This window comes from Procambarus clarkii, chromosome 38 (assembly GCF_040958095.1).
Source record: "Procambarus clarkii isolate CNS0578487 chromosome 38, FALCON_Pclarkii_2.0, whole genome shotgun sequence".
NCBI classification, from domain to species: Eukaryota; Metazoa; Arthropoda; class Malacostraca; order Decapoda; family Cambaridae; genus Procambarus; species Procambarus clarkii.
In genome coordinates this window covers 8,975,853-8,999,091 of record NC_091187.1, presented here as the reverse complement: position 1 = coordinate 8,999,091, position 23,239 = coordinate 8,975,853, and the positions used below count along the sequence as shown (strand labels likewise).

Sequence of the window (23,239 nt, the reverse complement as noted above, 5' to 3'; positions counted from 1 at the left end):
TTCCCACGTTGGTTCCTCGATGTGTTGCCTAAGGAAGCATTCGTCAATTAATTCTAGAAAATCTTCCGCTTATTATTCCCTATTCTGTTAAGTCAGTTTATTCCAATAAAATTAAAGTCACCCATGATACAAATACTGTTTGACTTAGATGCTCTAGATATTTCATCCCATAGATACTTTGCTTCAACTCTTCTAAGTTTGGTGGCCTGTATATAACTCCTATTATAAGACTTAACTTTTTCGTTTAATTCTAGCCAAATAATTTGTGTGGGGCTCTGTTTTGATTCCCTCTTTGAGATTACATTTCAAATTTTCCCTAACATATATGGCTACTTCCCCTCCTCGTCTAATATATCTGTGAAATAGTTTAAATCTGTTTATTTGATATTTAGCTAATAGTTATCGGTTTTCTATATTTATCCATGTTTTGACAAGGGTAATAATATCTCAAAAATTCTCGCTCAATCAACAGATTACAGAACCAACTAGGAACAAAAACACACTTGTTATTCACAAACAATGATGAACTAATCAGAGACATTATAATCTCGGATCCTACATACTCAGACCATAAGCTCATTAGGTGCAAACTAGCATAAATAATGGTAGTAGGTCCAAGAGACCCAACAAGCAAGAAAGGGTATTCAATCAATTCAATTTCAACAATAAGAGGATCGACTGGGAAAAAATAAATGTAGACCATGCAATCATTCAATGGGAGACGGTCTTAAGCGACAAAACTCCCACACAGGGAATAGCTCAACTGACAGCTGAAGCTTACAAGGTCTGCTTGAAGCACGTGCCTGTGAGGAAGGGCAGAAAGAGGACCACTCTAGAAAGAGAACGGAGACAACTGTACAGGACGAGGAAAAAAATAACGGAAATGCTTAGTCAGATACGACTATCACAAGCAAGGAAAATAAACCTAAAGAGGGAGATGGAAGAAATAGAACAAACATTGAAGCGATCATACGAGTCTGAAGAAATGGAATTGGAACAGAAAGCTATACAAGAGATAAAGAAAATTCTAAAACATTTTTTCACATACGCAAAATCAAAATCAAATACCTCCACCAGTATTGGACCTTTAATTACAACCAAAGGTATGTACACGGAGGACAACAAAGAAATTAGTGAGATTCTAAGAAGCCAGTATGAGGCTATGTTTAGCACACCAATAAACAACATGATAATACAGACAGCTTCTTTATGAATGACATCCAAGCTGCAGATAATATAACGGATATTAACACGAACTCCGAAGACTTTGAAAGAGAAATTGATAATATGCCCATGCACTCAGCTCCTGGGCCTGACTCGTGGAATTCAATATTCATAAAGAAATGTAAAGTTCCAGTAGTGCGAGTGCTCAGCGTAATATGGAGAAAGAGCCTGGATACAGGGGAGATACCAGCAGCACTTAAATCTGCAGATATAGCTCCGTTGCACAAGGGGGGGAGTAAAGCCTTGGCAAAAAATTATAGACCAGTTGCGCTAACATCACACATAATAAAAGTTTTGAAGAGAGTGATTAGGAATCAAATTTCTAGTTTTATGGAAAATAATGAGCTACACAACCCAGGACAACATGGATTTAGAGCAGGAAGATCCTGTCTGTCACAGTTACTCAACCACTATGACAAAATCACAGAAGCTTAAGAAGAAAAGCAAAATACAGATGTTGTATTCACAGACTTTGCAATGGCATTCGACAAATGTGACCATGGAGTGATAGCACACAAAATGAGGTCAATGGGAATAACTGGTAAAGTAGGACGCTGGATACTCAATTTCCTGTCGAACAGAACACAAAGATTAACAGTCAATCAAATCAAGTCCAAGCACAGTTAAAAGCTCTGTACCTCAAGGTACAGTCCTTGCACCACTGCTTTTCCTTATTCTCATATCAGATTTAGACAAAAATACAAGCCACAGTTTTGTGTCATCCTTTGCAGATGACACAAAAATTAGCATGAAAATTACCTCTGCTGAAGACATTGAAAAACTACAAGCAGATATTAACAAAGTTTTTGATTGGGCAGCAGAAAATAACATGATGTTTAACAGTGATAAATAAATTCCAGGTACTCAGGTACGGCAAAAAACCCGCGTTGAATGTAATGAAACGCCATTTTCTGGGCGAGTCCCGGAGGCTTCCTGGAGCTATCCAGGCTGAATGAATATGTATAACTTTCTGGCATCAGTCAATGTATGGAGTTCTTGCCTACCGGGAACCACGAGCCAGAACCTGGCCCCCTCAGAGAGGCACGAGGAGCAATGGCCTATAGAGACCCTCCCTTATGATTGGGAGCATTCTATGTCTGCCATCGACTGGGACAGGTACCCAGAAAGGTAGGTGCCCCAAAACAAACCCCTATTCTGGTAAGCTATTGCGACCAAAGACCGAACAGGTGGACAGAACTCCCCAAACAAAAATTAACAAACAAGCATGACATCATCATGTCGCCACGCCCCCCTCCCTGGGAGGGGGAATGGGGGAGCTCTAGGCCCCACCGTCAACGACCCAACCATTAGTTCTTATGCTGGATGTCAAAAACGCAAAAACACTGCAGACTGGAGGGAGGGAGGGATGCCGGGGAGCCTCCAGGACTCGCCCAGAAAATGGCGTTTCAATACATTCAATGCTAGTTTTCTGGGGGGAGCCCCATTGGCTCCTCAGAGCTAACTACCCAAAGGTAAGGAAAAAAACAGGGACTTACCCGGGAGGCAGTCCGTCCTCACTCCTCAACGTGAAGCCGAGACAACTGGCTGCAACCGCCGACCCAAAGCAAGGCAGGCCCAACCAGGCCCAGGAACATTCACCAGGTAGCGAGCAGCCAGGACCCTGTTCGATCTCCAAAAACCCCGGGCCCGAATGTCCACCCAAGACATGTTGTCAAAGACGACAGCCGAAGCAGCAAATTTACGAACGTCGTGGGCCCAGGGGAAAAACCGTAAGGCTGGCTACACATAATAACCCTGCGGACGACCTGAGAGACCCAAGCCCGAGAACAGGGAAAAAGGGGAAACCAGATCAATCCAAAGCGCATCCCCAGCAACAGAAGCTGTGGCGTGCAAATAATGGCGAAGAGCCGCAACCGGACACAACATGATGCACCCCTGGTCTGACCAACCAAGCATCAACAATCCATGGTCCCCTCCAGAACGCAGCCGTCTCATTCTTCACCAGAAAAGAGGGAGACGCTGCAAGCGAACAAAACGACCACCAGGACCAAAAGAGCAGAAACCTCTGCCCCAGAGGAGGGCATGAAGCTCTCCTACCCGACCCCCAGAGGCCAATGCCAAAAGAAAAAAAAAAAAAAGCCTTAGAAAAACAATCCGAATGGAAGGGGCCACAGCAAACCGAGGAGAAGAGAAAAACGAGAGCACGCGGTCCAAGGACCAAGACGGCTTAGGCAGCGCAAGAGCAGGCCGGATGTGAAACAACGCACTAGACAGCTTGCGAAACGGGACAGAAGAAACATCAACATCGAAAGCAAGCTGATGCGGCTCCGCCAACGCCGCACGATACGAGGCGACAGTATTTGGCATAAGATGACTGTCCTGAAACATTTTTTTCTGACTGATAGAAAAATGAGGGCAGTGATCAGAGGCAATGTATCGGACTGGAGAAATGTCACAAGTGGAGTACCACAGGGTTCAGTTCTTGCACCAGTGATATTTATTGTCTACATAAACGATCTACCAGTTGGTATACAGAATTATATGAACATGTTTGCTGATGATGCTAAGATAATAGGAAGGATAAGAAACTTAGATGATTGTCATGCCCTTCAAGATGACCTGGACAAAATAAGTATATGGAGCACCACTTGGCAAATGGAATTTAATGTTAATAAATGCCATGTTATGGAATGTGGAATAGGAGAACATACACCCCACACAACCTATATATTATGTGAGAAATCTTTAAAGAATTCTGATAAAGAAAGAGATCTAGGGGTGGTTCTAGATAGAAAACTATCACCTGAGGACCACATAAAGAATATTGTGCGAGGAGCCTATGCCACACTTTCTAACTTCGGAATTGCTTTTAAATACATGGATTGCGATATACTAAAGAAATTGTTCACGACTTTTGTTAGGCCAAAGCTAGAATATGCAGCGGTTGTGTGGTGCCCATATCTTAAGAAGCACATCAACAAACTGGAAAAGGTGCAAAGACATGCTACTAAGTGGCTCCCAGAACTGAAGGGCAAGAGCTACGAAGAGAGGTTAGAGGCATTAAATATGCCAAAACTGGAAGACAGAAGAAAAAGAGGTGATATGATCACTACATACAAAATAATAACAGGAATTGATAAAATCGATAGGGAAGATTTCCCGAGACCCGGAACTTTAAGAACAAGAGGTCATAGATATTAACTAGCTAAACACAGATGCCGAAGAAATATAAGAAAATTCACTTTCGCAAACAGAGTGGTTAGACGGTTGGAACAAGTTAGGTGAGAAGGTGGTGGAGGCCAAGACCGTCAGTAGTTTCAAAGCGTTATATGACAAAGAGTGCTGGGAAGACGGGACACCACGAGCGTAGCTCTCATCCTGTAACTACACTTAGGTAATTACACCATACAAGGAATGATTAACCCAAGTCAAAAACACCGGACGTGAAGACTTGAGAAGACCGAACCAGTCTCGTACAGGGCTGGACCGATCTGCTGAAAGAGGCGGAGCCGTGGGAAGACCTTCGGGTTCAGACACCGAGCAGGCAGCGCCCGAAACCAAGGCTGGGCCGGCCACCATGGAGCTAGGAGGACAACACGATCCTGTTAAATCTCCAAGCAAGCCAGGACCTGGAGCAACAGCGGAACTGGGGAAAAGAGGTACAGGTAACACCACCTCGACCAGTCCTGCCGGAAGGCGTCGACCCCGACGGCCTCGCAGTCAGGGAAGGGCGCCACGTATACCGGGAGACGCCTCGACCATGCCGACGCGAAGAGATCCACTTCTGGAGTCCCGAACGTCCGGCACAGCCAATGGAAGGAGTCGGCGTCGACCGTCCATTCTGTGGAAAGGGGAAGGATCCGGGACAGGCCATCCGCCAGGACGTTGGACACCCCCCGGACGTTGAACCGCCAGGAGAGAACCAAACCCTGAGAACCGCCGTGAACCAAACCCTGAGAACCGCCGTGAACCAAACCCTGAGAACTGCCGTGAACCAAACCCTGAGAACCGCCGTGAACCAAACCCTGAGAACCGCCGTGAACCAAACCCTGAGAACTGCCGTGAACCAAACCCTGAGAACCGCCGTGAACCAAACCCTGAGAACCGCCGTGAACCAAACCCTGAGAACTGCCGTGAACCAAACCCTGAGAACCGCCGTGAACCAAACCCTGAGAACCGCCGTGACCCAAACCCTGAGAACCGCCGTGACCCAAACCCTGAGAACCGCCGTGAACCAAACCCTGAGAACCGCCGTGACCCAAACCCTGAGAACCGCCGTGAACCAAACCCTGAGAACCGCCGTGACCCAAACCCTGAGAACTCAGCAGATGAGTCACCCGAAGCGACCAGCCCCAAAGAGCCAAGGACCGCATCGAACCCCCTCGGTGCAGGCAATGAACCACTGGGGAGCAGTCTGAATGGAGCCTGATCGTCAATCCGCGAGCGACTCGAACCCTCTGGAGCGACATCCACACTGTCGTGAACTCCCGGACCGTGCTGTGAGCCCAACGGTAGGATGGACCCCACCACCCCCGGCCGGCCTAGTGAGCACTGGTCACAGAACCCCAGCCAAGAGACGATGCGTTCATGCACACATCGAGCAAGGGCTCAGGAAAGCGCAGAGGCACCGAACCCTGAAAAACCCGAAGAGGAAGCCGGCGACATAGCAACCGACGCAAAGTCCCCTTGACGCCGAACCCAATGATCGCGAGAAAGGTGGAAGGGCCGTCCCCAAAAAAACCAGAACAGCCGACAAAACCACACCTGACCCGGCGGGTAGACCAACATGGCAAAGTTCAGGTTCCTGCACAAACTCTCGAGCAACCGCCTCATGACCCAGGAACCCCTCAGAAACAGGCAAAGGCAGGACCAGAGGTGCAACAGAGCCGGTGGAGGTAGAGACAAGGAAGCAGTGCGAGCGTCCCAAACCAGACCCAGCCAAGACCAAACCTGAGAGGGAACCAGATGGGACTTCCTCCAGTTCACCAAGAACCTGAACCCAGCGAGCTGGGAAAGAGCCAAATCCCTGGCGAGCAGACACGCGGACTGACTTGGAGCCCAAACCAGCCAGTCGTCGAGGTAGGCCAGAACCCGAACACCTAGCAGATGCAGGCGGGTCACCACGACCCGAGTAAGGCGTGTGAAAATGCGAAGTGCCAGATTCAACCCGATGGGAAGACAACGAAAGCAGTAACCTTGACGCCCACAACAAAACCGAGCCAGACCCTGAACCCCGGATGAACCGGGACATGCCAATATGCGTCCTTGAGGTCCAGGGACACCATCCAAGTGCCCCCCCCTCCAAGAGAAGATGGACCTGGGACAGTGTAGTCATCTGGAAGGAGGGGCACAAAACCCACGGGTTCAGATGGGACAAGTCCAGAATGAACCGGAGGTCCGCGCAGTCCCATTTCGGTACTGGAAGCGGGCGGGAAATCCAGTTGAGGGACGTCGTCGTTTCGACCACATCCAAGCAAACCTACTCCGAGATGACCCGACAGAGCGCAGGAGAAGAGGCCTGCCCCACCAGCCCCAAACCCCCCGAGGGAGCCACCCAATGCCACCACAGGCCACACAAAATGACCCAAAAAGCCCACGAATCGTGGGACCAGGCATGAGCAAACTAGGCGAGCCCCCTCCCCATCGCCCCGTCAATGAGACGAACCGCGAAAAGGCCGACGCACCTTACGAGAACCCAAGCGGCGAACAGGGCGGTCCCCACGCCGACCAGCAACAGCTGGAACCGAAGGCGCTGCCAGCCCCGAATCCGGCACCAAAGGCCTACCCAGACGAAAAGACCCCCGAGCCCTGGCACGATCCTTCCGGGAAGGCCCCCCGCAAGCCCCCCGGAGCAACAACTGACCGAGGCCGCCTGCAAGTATTGCACCACAGCAGACTCTGCAAACAGCAACAGACAAAAGGGCGAAGACAAACGAAGAGCCAGGACCCAGGCAGATTCCAAGGAAGAAGCCTGCCTGACGACACGTATGGTGAGAAGCATAGAACCACGAAACCGCATCACTCAAGATGGGTATGAAGAGCTTCAACAAAGCAGACGACGCCCTCCGCAGAGAGCAGTGCACTAGTCCCAGCAGTGGCCGCAAACGCTCCCACATCCAACTCGAGCCAATCCGAGGACAGCTTAAGGAGGGAAAAGAAACACAGAGCCGAAGCAAGCAGGCCATGAGTTCGCAAATCCTCCGCAACCAAGGCAGTCGAGAGGGAAGGAACCTGCACGTGAAGCTGCATGACACCAACCTCCCACGGAAGGGCAGGGGCGAACAAACAAACATTAAGATGCTCGAAGTCGCCCCCCGCAGGAAAACCTGCAATGCTGTAGAAACCTCTCGCCACTCAAGCGTGCGGGACCGACAGAACGTGTGCCAAGCCTCCAATGAAAAGAGAGGACAGTCTGCCAACCAGAACGACTCCAGAACTTCATAACAAAACCAGCATGAACCAGGGGATCCGTACACGATGGAACGCGGAACCATCACGAAGGCATAATCTGGGCCGCGCAAGAGGTAAGCCGCCAAGGCTTCCCGCACCTCCGAAGACGAAACATGGGAAGCCGGAAACCTCTTTAATGACGGAACCGAAGAACCCGTGGGATCACGGAACCGAACCCGGGGAGGGGTGGACACTAAATCCAATTCATACGCGGAGGAAGCGAAAGAGAACCCCCTCTCCTTATAACACCAAGCCACGCTGCTCAGAGGGTAAAAAAAACCCAGGCGGGGTCCAACAGGGCCCAAGGCCCCCAAGCCAACCCCTTCTCAACCCCGGGAACCTCGCCCTGAGGACCCGGGTCCGAGCCATCCTCCTAAGCCCCCACCCCCAAAGAAAAGGTGGGAGCAGCCAAAAAAGCAGGAACAAAAGGGGGGGTCCACTGGCCAGACTCAGAAGCTCCTGCAAAAAAACCCAGACTCGAATGCCTCCACCACCGCCCCAAAAGGGGACACCCCCGAGACCGCCCTAGTCTCACAACCAACTAAACCCAGCCCCGGCTCCGAAACCCTCAAACGTTTTGAAGCCGGCAGCAAGGGGGAGGGGGGGGGGGGGGCGCGAACGGGCAACAAAAGGTGAAGGATTTGGAGGGGTGGACGGAACCAGAGCCGAAGCGACTCTCACCTCCAAGGCCGGGTCCCTATAACAAAAATGGGGCAGCCTCAGGCAGTTGCAGCAACCAACCTAGCGCATTGCAGCAACCTAAAGTGAGCATGCAACACCTCAGCTGCCCTCATCCGCATATCAGGCACAGTAGCCTGGGTGAATTGGAGTACGTACAGACAACACACGTCGCACGACTCCAGGTCAAAACAGTCACCGACCCAACAGGCAGTATGGCGGAGGCAAAAACCGGTGAGTATCCCCCTGAGACAAGGGGACAGAGCAACCTTCAAACTCGCAGGAAGCGAGGGGGGGTACTCAGGGGTCACATCCATCGGATCACGTAGCCCTCGTGGGGTTTTCCAGGGCCCTTAGCCTTGATAACACGCTAAGGGAAGCCCAGGCAGGGTACTGCGAACCGGCACCCAAGACTACAAAACAAACTGCTGTAGCTGAACCCCCGGGACGTGTACACTCACAGGGACCAAGCGGGAAGGACCACCAACACAAGGTGGAGATGTAAAGATATAGATATACCCCAAGAACAGTGATGGGGGACCAACAGGCAGACCCCCCCCCCCACACCAGGTAGAAAACAAAAACAAAAGAAAACCCCCACAAGAGGACAACGTACCAGGGTGGAACAGATCCGGCCACTGTCAATTGTGAAAACTAGCATTGCAGTACCCCACGCCCCTGCCAGTGATGAAAACTACCCCTACCCAGAGACAAACAAGGGCAAGAAAAAAACCCAGCTGACCCCAAGGGCGGCCAAATACCGAGCAGTAAATGGGACAGCGGAGGTAGACCCCAAGGTGACCCAAGGAAGGTGGCCCTAAGACCCCAAGGTGACCCAAGGAAGGTGGCCCTAAGACCCCAAGGTGACCCAAGGAAGGTGGCCCTAAGACCCCAAGGTGACCCAAGGAAGGTGGCCCTAAGCCCCAAGGGCAGTACTTATAGGGCACCTAGGGAAGGTGATCCTAGACGCATGCAGCCCGAGTACCGTGGAATATCACTCCTGGCCCATGCACCACTGGAAGGGACAGCTCGCACCACAAGGCACAAAACTGCAATGGAAAACTGGAGCCAGAGGCACGACCGCACCAGATCCCATCAGCCTAAGAACTAACGGTTGGGTCACCGACGGTGGGGTCTGGAGCTCCCCCTTTCCCCCACACGGGGATTGTTCTATAGGAAACTTTAGAAAGAGGCCAAACCCCCAAACATACCAGCGTTACAAAGACGCAAGAAACAACTACACGTCAGTAAGGATAGAGGAACTTTGAGAATGGTATAGCAGACAAACGTAAATCAGATCCAGGCCTTTTCTATAAATTCATTAAAAGCAAGCTACAGGTAAAGGATAATATTTAGAGGTTGAAAATGGGGGACAGATACACAGAAAATGAAAAAGAAATGTGTGAAACATTAAACAAACAGTTCCAAAGTGTGTTTGCACAAAATGAGATCTTCAGGGAACCAGACAATAAGAATTCCAGAGAACAACATAGAGCGTATAGAGGTGTCTAGAGATGAAGTGGAAAATATGCTAAAGGAGCTAAGTAAGAACAAAGCAGCTGGCCCAGATGGAGTTTCACCATGGGTTCTGAGAGAATGTGCATCTGAGCTCAGCATTCCACTTCACCTGATCTTTCAGGCATCCCTGTGTACAGAAGTCATAGCAGACATGTGGAAAAAGGCTAACATAGTTCCAATTTACAAAAGTGGAAGCAGGGAAGACCCCCTCAATTATAGACCTGTATCATTGACAAGTGTAATAGTGAAAATATTGGAAAAAATAATAAAAACTAAATGGGTAGAACACCTGGAGAGAAATGATATAATATCAGACAGACAGTATGGTTTTCGATCTGGAAGATCCTGTGTATCGAATTTACTCAGTTTCTATGATCGAGCAAAAAGAGATTTTACAGGAAAGAGATGGTTGGGTTGACTGCATCTATCTGGACCTAAAAAAGGCTTTCGACAGAGTTCCACATAAGAGGTTGTTCTGGAAACTGGAAAATATTGGAGGGGTGACAGGTAAGCTTCTAACATGGATGAAAGATTTTCTGACTGATCGAAAAATGAGGGCAGTGATCAGAGGCAATGTGTCGGACTGGATAAATGTCACAAGTGGAGTACCACAGGGTTCAGTTTTTGCAACAGTGATGTTCATTGTCTACATAAATGATCTACCAGTTGGAATACAGAATTATATGAACATGTTTGCTGATGATGCTAAGATAATAGTGAAGATAACTTAGATGATTGTCATGCCCTTCAAGAAGACCTGGACAAAATAAGTATATGGAGCACCACTTGGCAAATGGAATTTAACACTTTTGTGCTCTTGGCAAACAATAAAAAAACCTTCGCCTTGTGCGCGCGGCATTTCGGGCTCTGGAGCGGCAATGCCGAAAAGTGTATACTCTTTTCACTGTCCTGACATTAATTCTCGAGGTGCGTACCTCATTTTTGTACCAATGTGTTCGCAATAGAATGTTCTAGAAGAATTTATGTATAAAATGTCACACAAGGATGCGTTAGACCGGCACCAAATAAAGAACTACGTTGATCACTAGCCGTGAGCTTCAAACACCGACAAAATGTTTCTATTCTTTTCATTGTTGTCAACTCCACACTTGTCCTACAGCGTTAAATTTGGTATCACTGAGATCGCAATAAAATTCCCTACACGGACATATGCATATAAATGTAGAGTCATGATTGCTGCCAACCCGCAAGCGTGTGGGAAGTGCGTGTTACCGCACACCCGACGGCACATCGGCAAAACCCCTATTGAAAAGTGTATATTCCCTTCACTGTCCTGACCTTAATTTTCGATGTACGTATTTCATTTTTGTACCAATGTGTTTGCAATAGAATGTTCTAGAACATATGTATAAAATGTCACACAAGGATGCGTTAGACCGGCACCAAATAAAAAACTACGTCGATTACACTCGTCATGTCAACAATACAATGGTCTTACCACGAAGATACAATACAATGCCGTTCTCCCAAATAGGCTAGGTGGCTATTAGAGAAAACGGAAATTTCATGGCAAACATGTTCATACTATCCCCAAGTCAATCGGATAAGAATTGGATTTTATAGAAATATTTGTTAATAAATGCCATGTTATGGAATGTGGAATAGGAGAACATAGACCCCACACAACCTATAAATTATGTGAGAAATCTTGAAAGAATTCTGATAAAGAAAGAGATCTAGGGATGGTTCTAGATAGAAAACTATCACCTGAGGACCACATAAAGAACGTTGTACGAGGAGCCTATGTCACGCTTTCTAACTTCAGAATTGCTTTTAAATACATGGATGGCGAAATATTAAAGAAATTGTTCACGACTTTTGTTAGGCCAAAGCTGGAATATGCAGCGGTTGTATGGTGCCCATATCTTAAAAAGTGCATCAACAAACTGGAAAAGGTGCAAAGACATGCTACTAAGTGGCTCCCAGAACTGAAGGGCAAGAGCTACGAAGAGAGGTTAGAGGCATTAAATATGCCAAAACTAGAAGACAGAAGAAAAAGTGGTGATATGATCACTACTGTACATACAAAATAGTAACAGGAATTGATAAAATCAATAGGGAAGATTTTTTAAGACCCGGAACTTCAAGAACAAGAGGACACAGATTTAAACTAACTAAACAAAGATGCCGAAGAAATATGAGAAAATTCACTTTCGTAAACAGAGTGGTAGATGGAACAAGTTAAGTGAGAAGGTGGTGGAGGCCAAAACTGTCAGTAGCTCCAGTGTTATATGACAAAGAGTGCTGGGAAGACGGGACACCACGAGCGTAGCTCTCATCCTGTAACTACACTTAGGTAATTACACTAAATGGGTTGGATGAAAACAAAATTTGTATGATAGCCAGGGAGACTCCATAACCTCATACACATCTACAAAGGAGAGGAAGGCTCAAAGCCTAAGAAGGCTGAGACTCCCAGAGGTAAAATCCAGGTTTTGCAGGAGGTACGTGAAGAGAGCCTCTTAAGCCACTGAAGGAGGGAATCCTTCAAAAGAATAATTCTGATGGGCCAAAGGCACAATGAACCAAGAAAGGAGGACCTCAAAACCCCTCACCCTGCAAAAGGAGTACCCTCTGCAGAGGAAAGAAAGAACCACCTGAAGTCGAAAAGAGACCCAAGGGCCCATGACAGAAAAAGCGGAGTCTGGGGGAGGAGGCTTAAAAAAGAAAAAGAAAAGAAAGAGGGGGACTGGCTAGGAACAGCGCCTCTGAATCTGAAGCCTTGACTGTCTAGCCAGCTCAACTGACTCTGCACCCGAATCAAAGGGACAACCCTTGGAGCTGGCAGAGCCACCTCATTCTGGAGACATTCATGTATCAACACGTCAAGCAGGCCACAAAAATGAGGGAAGGGGATGTTCCGTCTGTACTGTACCTAATATTCACCAGGAAAGAACTAGAGATATTTGAAATGCAGTACCTTCCTCCCTTGGGAATGAGTGATCATGTCCTGTTGGAAATTAAATATGCTTTGCGATATAATCTAGAAGAGAATGGGGACATTGAATCAGTTGATAAACTTGATTTCAAGAGAGGACACTATGTGGAACTTAGAAAATTCTTTAATGATGTTAATTGGACAGACATGCTGCTAAGCAAGTAAATGAGATGTATGCCCAATTTTGTGTGATATACAATAAAGGCACACAAACATTCATACCAAAACAGAGATGCAGGACCAGAAAACAAGATTGGTTCAACAGAAATTGTGAGAGGGGCCAGAGAGGAAAAGACAAGAAAATGGGTTTAATATCTGAAGAGGCCTGACCCGCAAACATAACAGCACTAAAAGCAAACAAGAAACAATGGCACAGCAGTGAGGAGAGAGACAGAAAGGAACTTTGAGAAAGGTATAGCAGACAAATGTAAAACAGATCCTTTTTTTTTTCCAGATCCAGGCCTTTTCTATAAGTTCCCAGCAGAATTGTGGACCTTGGTGTAAACAGAAAGGTGACCAGCAGCATGTATCAAAACTGAGTAAATACAAAGAAAAGCCACAAGAGCAAGAGTGGCTGCAGACTCAGAGAGGAGGGCAAATACCTCCTCCAACATAACTAGCAGGAAAACTACCACCACCCAACACATACACAAAAAACCATCTGTTGGCGAATGAACTTGGAACTCCACACCAACTCCTGACCTTGGGAAATATGGCAAAAGGTGGACCTCTTCAGGAATGCAATTAAATAAGTTCCTGCAAGTAGTGCCGGACCAATTGAGTTATAGTGAATATGTGGGCCTGCGGGTCGCTCCAAGCAATAGCCTGCTGGACCCATCACCGCAGGTTAGGCATGACTCCAGGCCGGGCTTGGGAATAGAAGAATTCCTGGAGCCATGTGCAGGTAAACGCCAGGTAATAAGCTGCCACCAGAGGAGGAGGAGGCAGCAACAAACCCGTAGGAGGCCTCCAGAAAGAAACAAACCCGTAGGAGGCCTCCAGAAAGAAACAAACCCGTAGGAGGCCTCCAGAAAGAAACAAACCCGTAGGAGGCCTCCAGAAAGAAACAAACCCGTAGGAGGCCTCCAGAAAGAAACAAACCCGTAGGAGGCCTCCAGAAAGAAACAAACCCGTAGGAGGCCTCCAGAAAGAAACAAACCCGTAGGAGGCCTCCAGAAAGAAACAAACCCGTAGGAGGCCTCCAGAAAGAAACAAACCCGTAGGAGGCCTCCAGTAAGAAACAAACCCGTAGGAGGCCTCCAGTAAGAAACAAACCCGTAGGAGGCCTCCAGAAAGAAACAAACCCCTCACCTGGCCCAACCACCAGTCTCCATGCAGGAACTGAAGCACATGCACTATCCAGAGTGAAGCCTCACCAGAAAAAATTAAGGTTCAGCTGTGCCAGAGCTCAGTACTGGGAGAAACCAACATGTTCTTCACAGAAAAGCAGAGTGTGGGGTTTGCACAGTTAAATTACGGTACTGTATAGTATAAAATATTCAATCTGCATAAAGTATGTGACATTTGTGGAAAACAGTACAGTACAGTACTATAAAAAAACAGTACTTTGCTGTGATAAATATCATATGATACAGAGAAATATAAAAAATCAACTACAGCTGAAAACCCAACAAAAAATCATTACCATCAGGTAGGTCCTGCTTATTTGCAAATACAAGTATAATGGCATCCCTCATCTCCCGATCATTAATAATTCGATGAAGTTCTTGTCTGGCTTCATCCACTCGGTCACGGTCGGCACAGTCAACAACAAATATAAGCCCTTGTGTGCCTGTATAATAATGTCTCCACAATGGCCGGATTTTGTCTTGTCCGCCAACATCCTGGGGAGAGAACAATCAACTTGAAGGATATGTTTACGACCGAATTAATTACAAATTCTTACTACATTACTAACAATTTATACGTTAAACAACGGCATGGAAGGTATGAGATTATGCATTTGATTAAATCAGAAAAATGTTTAAACCAATACATATAGAAGAGGCACACAAACAACAACCATTTAATGTAAATAAAATACCAATTTCTGGGTACATCCAAGTGACTTCCTGAAGCTACCATCTCTGATGTAGGTGGCATCAGATGTGGAGTTCTCTGGTCTACCGGGGACCCAGAGGTAGAACCTGGGTCCCTTCACAGAGGCACAAGTAGCTCTGTCATTTATATACAGTGGTACCTTCATTTACGAATTTAATTAGTTCCTAGAGATGGTTCCTCAATCAAAAATTCTTAAACCGAAACAAATTTTTCTATAAGAATTAATGTAAATTGAATTAAAAATAAGAAAACAGCATTGAATGTAATGAAACGCCATTTTCTGGGTGAGCCCTGGAGGCTCCCTGGAGCTATCGGGCTAATATGTGATACATTACACCAGGGCATTAGTCAATAGAGTTCAGCCAACTGGGGACCACAATCCAGAATCTGGCTCTCTTAAAGAGGCACAGAGAGCAGTGGCCCCCTGGAAAACCCACCTGTGTTTGGAGGTTTTCCTTATCTGCCATCAACCGGGATTAGGCACCTAGAAAGGTAGACATTACAAAACAACCCCCCCCCCCCACACATGGCAAAAAATTTGCATCCGAAAATCTTGCAGAGAGGCAGAATTCCCTTAATTCCCAAGGAAACAAGCAAATGTCACACCTCAATGCCACACCACTTGTCCACACAGCCCTCCCCCTCTCTGGGAGGAGTAGGAGGGAAATGCAAAAACTGCCAACTGGAGGGTGCCAGGGAGCCTCTGGGGCATACCCAGTAAATGGCGTTTCATTACATTCAACGCTGGTTTTCTATGGGAGTGTCCCTCCTGCTCCCTGGAGCTACATAACCATAGATAAGGAAAGGAGGGATTTACCCGGGAGGCGGCCACCATACGCTCCTCAACTCAAAGGCAAGACAACTGGCTGCTACCTGCAACCCAAAGCCACACACGAATGCCCAAGACCTCTGTTTTTCAATGGGATGGTTCAACCCAAAGCACATCCCATCCCAACCCATTGAAAAACAGAGGTGCAACAGGTACTCTGAGAGAGAACTATCAACATCAGAGGCCCGAGACTGTTCAACACGCTTCCACTACACATAAGGGGCATAACTGGACTGACCCCTGTGCAGTGTTCAAGAGAGAACTGGATAAGCACCTCCTAAGAATACCTGATCAACCAGGCTGAGAGTCATACAATCAGGCTGCGAGCAGCCGCATCAAACAGCCTGATTGACCAGTCCAGCAACGAGGAGGCTTGGTCAACAACCGGGCCGCGGGGACGCTAAGCCCCAGAAACGACTCCAAGGTATCCCCGGCCACAGAATCCGAAGCGTGCAGGTAACGGTGAAGAGCCGCAACAAAACAACACATAATGCACCCATGGCCTGACCAACCAAGCATCAATGACCCAAGGATCCCTCCAGAAAGCAGCCATCTCGTTTTTAGCCAGAAAAGGAAGAAGGCTGCAACCGAAACAAACTGATTACCAGGTCCTGGTAATCAGGAAACATGGTAATCAAAAAGCAGAAACTCCTGCACCGGACGGAGAGCGTGAAGCTTACCAACCCGACCCGAGGCCAACGCCAACAGAAAGAGAGCCTTGGGAAAAACAATTTTGAACCGAAGGAGCCACCATGAACCTGAGGAGGAGATAGAGCAAGCACCCTGTCCAAGGACCAAGATGGCTCAGGTGGCATATGAGCAGGTAGAAGGTGAAACAAAGCACGAGAAAGTTTACGGAATGGGGCAGTAGTGACATCTACCCCAAACGCAAGCTGGAGCGGCTCCGCCTGCTCCACGATATGAGGCGACAATATTTGGCATCAAGTGACTGTCCTGAAACAGCCAAGAAAGAAAGGACAAGACAACCTGATCAGAAATAGAGGACAACATATGAAGAGAGAGAGAAAATGGTGGAAAGAATGCCAAGAAACTTCATACTGTTGCTGAGACGAAGCTCTTAGGTGGGACACTATTAACGAAGCCACCTGATCACCATACAAATGGTGATAAACCCACGTCAAAAAGACCAAATGCGAAGAGCTGAGGAGGAAGACTGAACTAGCCATGTAACAGACCGGTCCAATCTACTGGAAGAGGGGGAGCAGCAGACACTGGACACTATGGGTTCTGAACTCCATGGGTTCTGAGAGAATGTGCATCTGAGCTCAGCATTCCACTTCACCTGATCTTTCAGGCATCCCTGTGTATAGGGATCGTAGCAGACGTGTGGAAACAGGCTAACATAGTTCCAATCTACAAAAGTGGCAGCAGGGAAGACCCCCTCAATTATAGACCTGTATCATTGACAAGTGTAATAGTGAAATTATTGGGAAAACTAATCAAAACTAAATGGGTAGAACACCTAGAGAGAAATGATATAATATCAGACAGACAGTATGGTTTTCGATCTGGAAGATCCTGTGTATCGAATTAACTCAGTTTCTATGATCGAGCCACAGAGATATTACAGGAAAGAGATGGTTGGGTTGACTGCATCTATCTGGACCTAAACAAGGCTTTCGACAGAGTTCCACATAAGAGGTTGTTCTGGAAACTAGAAAATATTGGAGGGGTGACAGGTAAGCTTCTATCATGGATGAAAAATTTTCTGACTGATAGAAAAATGAGGGCAGTAATCAGAGGCAATGTATCGGAATGGAGAAATGTCACAAGTGGAGTACCACAGGGTTCAGTTCTTGCACCAGTGATGTTTATTGTGTACATAAATGATCTACCAGTTGGTATACGGAATTATATGAACATGTTTGCTGATGATGCTAAGATAATAGGAAGGATAAGAAATTATATGATTGTCATGCCCTTCAAGAAGACCTGGACAAAATAAGTAGATGGAGCAACACTTGGCAAATGGAATTTAATGTTAATAAATGTCATGTTATGGAATGTGGAATAGGAGAACATAGACCCCACACAACCTATATATTATGTGAGAAATCTTTAAAGAATTCTGATAAAGAAAGAGATCTAGGGGTGGTTCTAGATAGAAAACTATCACCTGAGGACCACATAAAGAATATTGTGCAAGGAGCCTATGCTATGCTTTCTAACTTCAGAATTGCATTTAAATACATGGATGGCGATATACTAAAGAAATTGTTCATGACTTTTGTTAGGCCAAAGCTAGAATATGCAGCTGTTGTGTGGTGCCCATATCTTAAGAAGCACATCAACAAACTGGAAAAGGTGCAAAGACATGCTACTAAGTGGCTCCCAGAACTGAAGGGTAAGAGCTACGAGGAGAGGTTAGAAGCATTAAACATGCCAAAACTAGAAGACAGAAGAAAAAAAGGTGATATGATCACTACATACAAAATAGTACAGGAATTGATAAAATCAACAGGGAAGATTTCCTGAGACCTGGCACTTCAAGAACAAGAGGTCATAGATTTAAACTAGCTAAACACAGATGCCGAAGAAATATAAGAAAATTCACCTTCGCAAATAGAGTGGTAGACGGTTGGAACAAGTTAAGTGAGAAGGTGGTGGAGGCCAAGACCGTCAGTAGTTTCAAAGCGTTATATGACAGAGTGCTGGGAAGACGGGACACCACGAGCGTAGCTCTCATCCTGTAACTACACTTAGGTAATTACACTTAGGTAATTAGTATTCGGACACGGTTCGGACACCAAGTAAAGGGCGCCTGAAACCAAGGCTGGGCCAGCCACCAAGGGGCTACAAGGACTACTCCCCATTGGTAAGACTCCAACTCAGCCAGAACCCGAAGCAACAGCTGGACCGGGGAAACCACAAAGGTTCCGCAGTCGGGGAAGGCTGCCACATAGATCGGGAGACACGAGACATCGCCGACGTGAAGAGGTCCACCTCCGGGAGCTTGTACATCCGCCAGAGCCAACGGAAGGAGTCGGCATCAACGGTCCATTCCGTGGGCAGGGGGAATGAACCAAGACAGGCTGTCTGCCAGGACGTTGGACACTCCTCAAATATGAACCACATGGAAAGCCAAGCCCTGAGAAACCAGCTGATGAGCCATTCGAAGCGACCAGCCCCAAAGATGCAAGGACCAAAGGGAACCCCCACGGTTCAGGCAATGAACCAATGGAGAACAGTTCAAATGGAGCCGAATGGTCAAACCCCTTACCTTAAGGTAAGGGCAGGTGTACATGTATACCACAATTACTGCTGTAAAGGGTTTTCCATCAGCTTTGGGTTGTTTTTAATGAGGTGGTCAGTAGTCTTCTTTGTTTTATAGAACATGATTACGTCTCTGTTTTGGTTAGGAGTTGTGCTTTTTACTCTTTTATTGATTAGTTCTTTCATTATTCTTACTTCTTTTTTAAGTTTACTGTGCATGGTTTATTTGTAATATAATTTTATTGGAAGTGTTCTTGTAAAAAAAAAAAAAAAATTATATATATATATATATATACAGGCATACCTCAGAATACGAGTTTAATCCGTTCCTGGAGACGCCTCGCATTCCGAAGTTAATTTCCCCATAAGAAATAAAGGGAAATGAATTAATCCGTTCCTGACTACCCCAAAAACCCCACATCAAACTAAATTTTTATACCTAATTTACCTAATTCATCTAAATAAACCTACAAAACTATGTTCCAGTTATTACTTACCTTGCTGTCGAGTGCTGTAGGCGTATGGAAGATGGTGAGGAGGGGGGAGGAGGAGAGGAGTTACTATTTGGAAGGGGAGTAACACCTTGTAACACTACGGATACCACTTCTCTCTCTAAATTTTTCAAACCAGCCCCTGCTTGCCTTAAACTCTTTCTTATCTGCATCACTCGTTGCAGGGGTATTCTTTAGAAGGTCTTCGTGCAACACCCTGGCTTTCTCACAAATAATGGCCTCCAAAACACTATCACCCCTCAACTCCTTGTCGTGTATCCAAATTAATAACAACTTTTCCACTTCTTCAAGTATTTGTGGTCTTTGTGCCATTAATGTTCTTACTCCTTTTGCCACTTTAGCACCCATAATCTTATTTTTCTTCTTAAGTATAGTGCATATTGTTGATGTGGCTTTGTTGTACTGCCTACAAAGTTCAACAACACGTGTACCGTTCTCATGCTTCCGAATGATCTCTTGTTTCTCCTCTATTGTCATCCTCACATGGGCTTTCTGGCCTTTATCCTTACCACTGGCTTTCTTGGGACCCATGGTGAGATATATAATAACAAATTGTATAGACAAATCACCAAAAATCCAACAAAACACTGAAAATCCGCGAGAAGAATTGACGTGGGGGTAGTCACTGAGCGCGAGACAATGGTAAACTGAGGGGCGGCGGGGCAGAGGGGCGACGATCGCCGAACCACCACGTGCTAGGTCGGCCTGTACGCGTATCAACAAACTCCCGTCCCGAAGTAACCCTCGCCTTCCGAGACAAATTTTTGGAGTAAATACTGCTCACCTTACGAAAACCTCGCATACAGGGACAATCGCATTCCGAGGTACCACTATATATATATATATATATTATTTATATTTATATATATATATATATATATATATATATATATATATATATATATATATATGCGAACAAGCCTGAATGGTCCCCAGGACAATATGCAACTGAAAACTCACACCCCAGAAGTGACTCGAACCCATACTCCCAGGAGCCACGCAACTGGTATGTACAAGACGCCTTAATCCACTTGACCATCACGACCGGACAAAATGAGGTGATAGCCGAGGCTATTTGAACCACCCCACCGCCGGCACTCGGATAGTAATCTTGGGCATAGCATTTTACCAAATCACCTCATTCTTTGGGGCACACGTGAGGAACACAAATGCGAACAACTTGTTCGCATTTGTGTTCCTCACGTGTGCCCCAAAGAATGAGGTGATTTGGTAAAATGCTATGCCCAAGATTACTATCCGAGTGCCGGCGGTGGGGTGGTTCAAATAGCCTCGGCTATCACCTCATTTTGTCCGGTCGTGATGGTCAAGTGGATTAAGGCGTCTTGTACATACCAGTTGCGTGGCTCCTGGGAGTATGGGTTCGAGTCACTTCTGGGGTGTGAGTTTTCAGTTATATATATATATATATATTAGTATATTTTGGTAGCAGTCTTTCCTGTAGACATATATTATTAAATATGACCGAAAAAGTAAGATTAATAATTCTAACACGAATTTTCTCAATCTTTCGTACATTACGCTTCACTGTTGGAGGTAAATCAAAACTCACTTCTCCAAAATTCATTTTTATTTCTAGTCTGACGCGACACGGGCGCGTTTCGTAAAACTTATTACATTTTCAAAGACTTCACAAATACACAACTGATTAGAACTTACGTATCTCTGATTTTATATCTACATTTGAGTGAGGTGGGAGGGGTGATGTGGCATTAACACAAGACAGAACAAGAGGGGATATTAATAGGGTATTAAAAGTATCAACACAAGACAGAACAGAAACAATGGGTATTGAATAGAAGTGTTTGTAGAAAGCCTATTGGTCCATATTTCTTGATGCTTCTATATTGGAGCGGAGTCTTGAGGTGGGTTCTAATCAGTTGTGTATGTGTGTTCTAATCAGTTGTGTATTTGTGAAGTCTTTGAAAATGTAATAAGTTTTACGAAACGCGCCCGTGTCGCGTCAGACTAGAAATAAAAATGAATTTTGGAGAAGTGATTTTTGATTTACCTCCAACAGTGAAGCGTAATGTACGAAAGATTGAGAAAATTCGTGTTAGAATTATTAATCTTACTTTTTCGGTCATATTTAATAATAATATATATATATATATATATATATATATATATATATATATATATATATATGTATGTTTTTATTAAGTATATGTTTTTATTAAGGCCTGTCGGCCGTCTATCACTCCATCATAGGAGGACGTAATGTATGGGGGGTTTGATAGGGCTGGTAAGAGCCCGACTTGGGTTAGAAGACACACAAAATGCTTTTATATATATATATATATATATATTATATATATATATATATATATATAGTACCTAGTAGCCAGAACTCACTTTTTGGCCTACTATGCAAGGCCCGATTTGCCTAATAAGCCAAGTTTTCATGAATTAAAATATTTTCTCTAATTTTTTTCTTATGAAATGATAAAGCTACCCATTTCATTATGTATGAGGTCAATTTTTTTTTATTGGAGTTAAAATTAACGTAGATATATGACCGAAGCTAACCAACCCTACCTAACCTAACCTATCTTTATAGGTTAGGTTAGGTAGGTTAGGTAGTCGAAAAACAATTAATTCATGAAAACTTGGCTTATTAGGCAAATCGGGCCTTGCATAGTAGGCTGAGAAGTGCGTTCTGGCTACTAGGTACGACATATATATATATATATATATATATATATATATATATATATATATGTCGTACCTAGTAGCCAGAACTCACTTCTCAGCCTACTATTCAAGGCCTGATTTGCCTAATAAGCCAAGTTTTCCTGAATTAATATATTTACTATAATTTTTTTCTTATGAAATGATAAAGCAACCCTTTTCTCTATGTATGAGGTCAATTTTTTTTTATTGGAGTTAAAATTAACGTAGATATATGACCGAACCTAACCAACCCTACCTATCCTAACCTAACCTATATTTATAGGTAAGGTTAGGTTAGGTAGCCAAAAAAAGCTAGGTTAGGTTAGGTTAGGTAGGTTAGGTAGACGAAAAAACATTAATTCATGAAAACTTGGCTTATTAGGCAAATCGGGCCTTGAATAGTAGGCTGAGAAGTGCGTTCTGGCTATTAGGTACGACATATATATATATATATATATATATATATATATATATATATATATATATATATATATATATATATATATATATATATATATATATATATATATATATATATATACATATATATATATATATATATATATATATACATATATATATATATATATATATATATATATGTATTATATACATACATACATATAACGACCCTCAGAAGCTCCCTGATGGGGTCACCTTGCTACCTTGGAAGGATGGTAAGCAAGTGGTATGGGACTACACGTGCGCTGCCACACTGGCCAGTACCTACCTCCACTACAGCACACGTGAAAGTGGTGGTGCTGCTTCTTTCAGGGAATCGCAGAAAATTATTAAATACAGAGGTCTAGCACACTGCTACAGCTTTATTCCGATCGGCTCGGAGACCCTCGGTTCGTGGGGAAAATGTGCATTGAAGTTCCTGAAGGAATTGGGGGACAAATTGATCAGCGCTACAAAAGACCAGAGAGCAAAAAGTTTCTTGTTCCAGCGCCTCGGTGTTGCGATTCAGAGGGGAAATGCCTGTTGCGTCTTGGGCACTAGTCCAACTTCAGAGTAATTTGAAGAAGTGTTTGACTTGACACAATGATCGAACCCGTCTGTGACATTCATCAATGTTTCCCATTGTTGTGTTTTTCAAGAGATCCATAAACTTTAAGCACC

The 23,239-nt window shown here is 45.3% G+C and overlaps 1 protein-coding gene across 1 annotated transcript in view; it reads right to left on the bottom strand.

The window, feature by feature from the left end:
• The window catches only part of Arf6 (ADP-ribosylation factor 6), a 147,855-nt gene that overhangs the window by 7,494 nt on the left and 117,122 nt on the right, over nt 1-23,239 (bottom strand). The window contains exon 3 of the mRNA XM_045735578.2: nt 14,436-14,634. Within this exon, the coding sequence (XP_045591534.1) occupies nt 14,436-14,634 (199 nt within the window). The remainder of the gene's footprint in view (nt 1-14,435; nt 14,635-23,239) is intronic.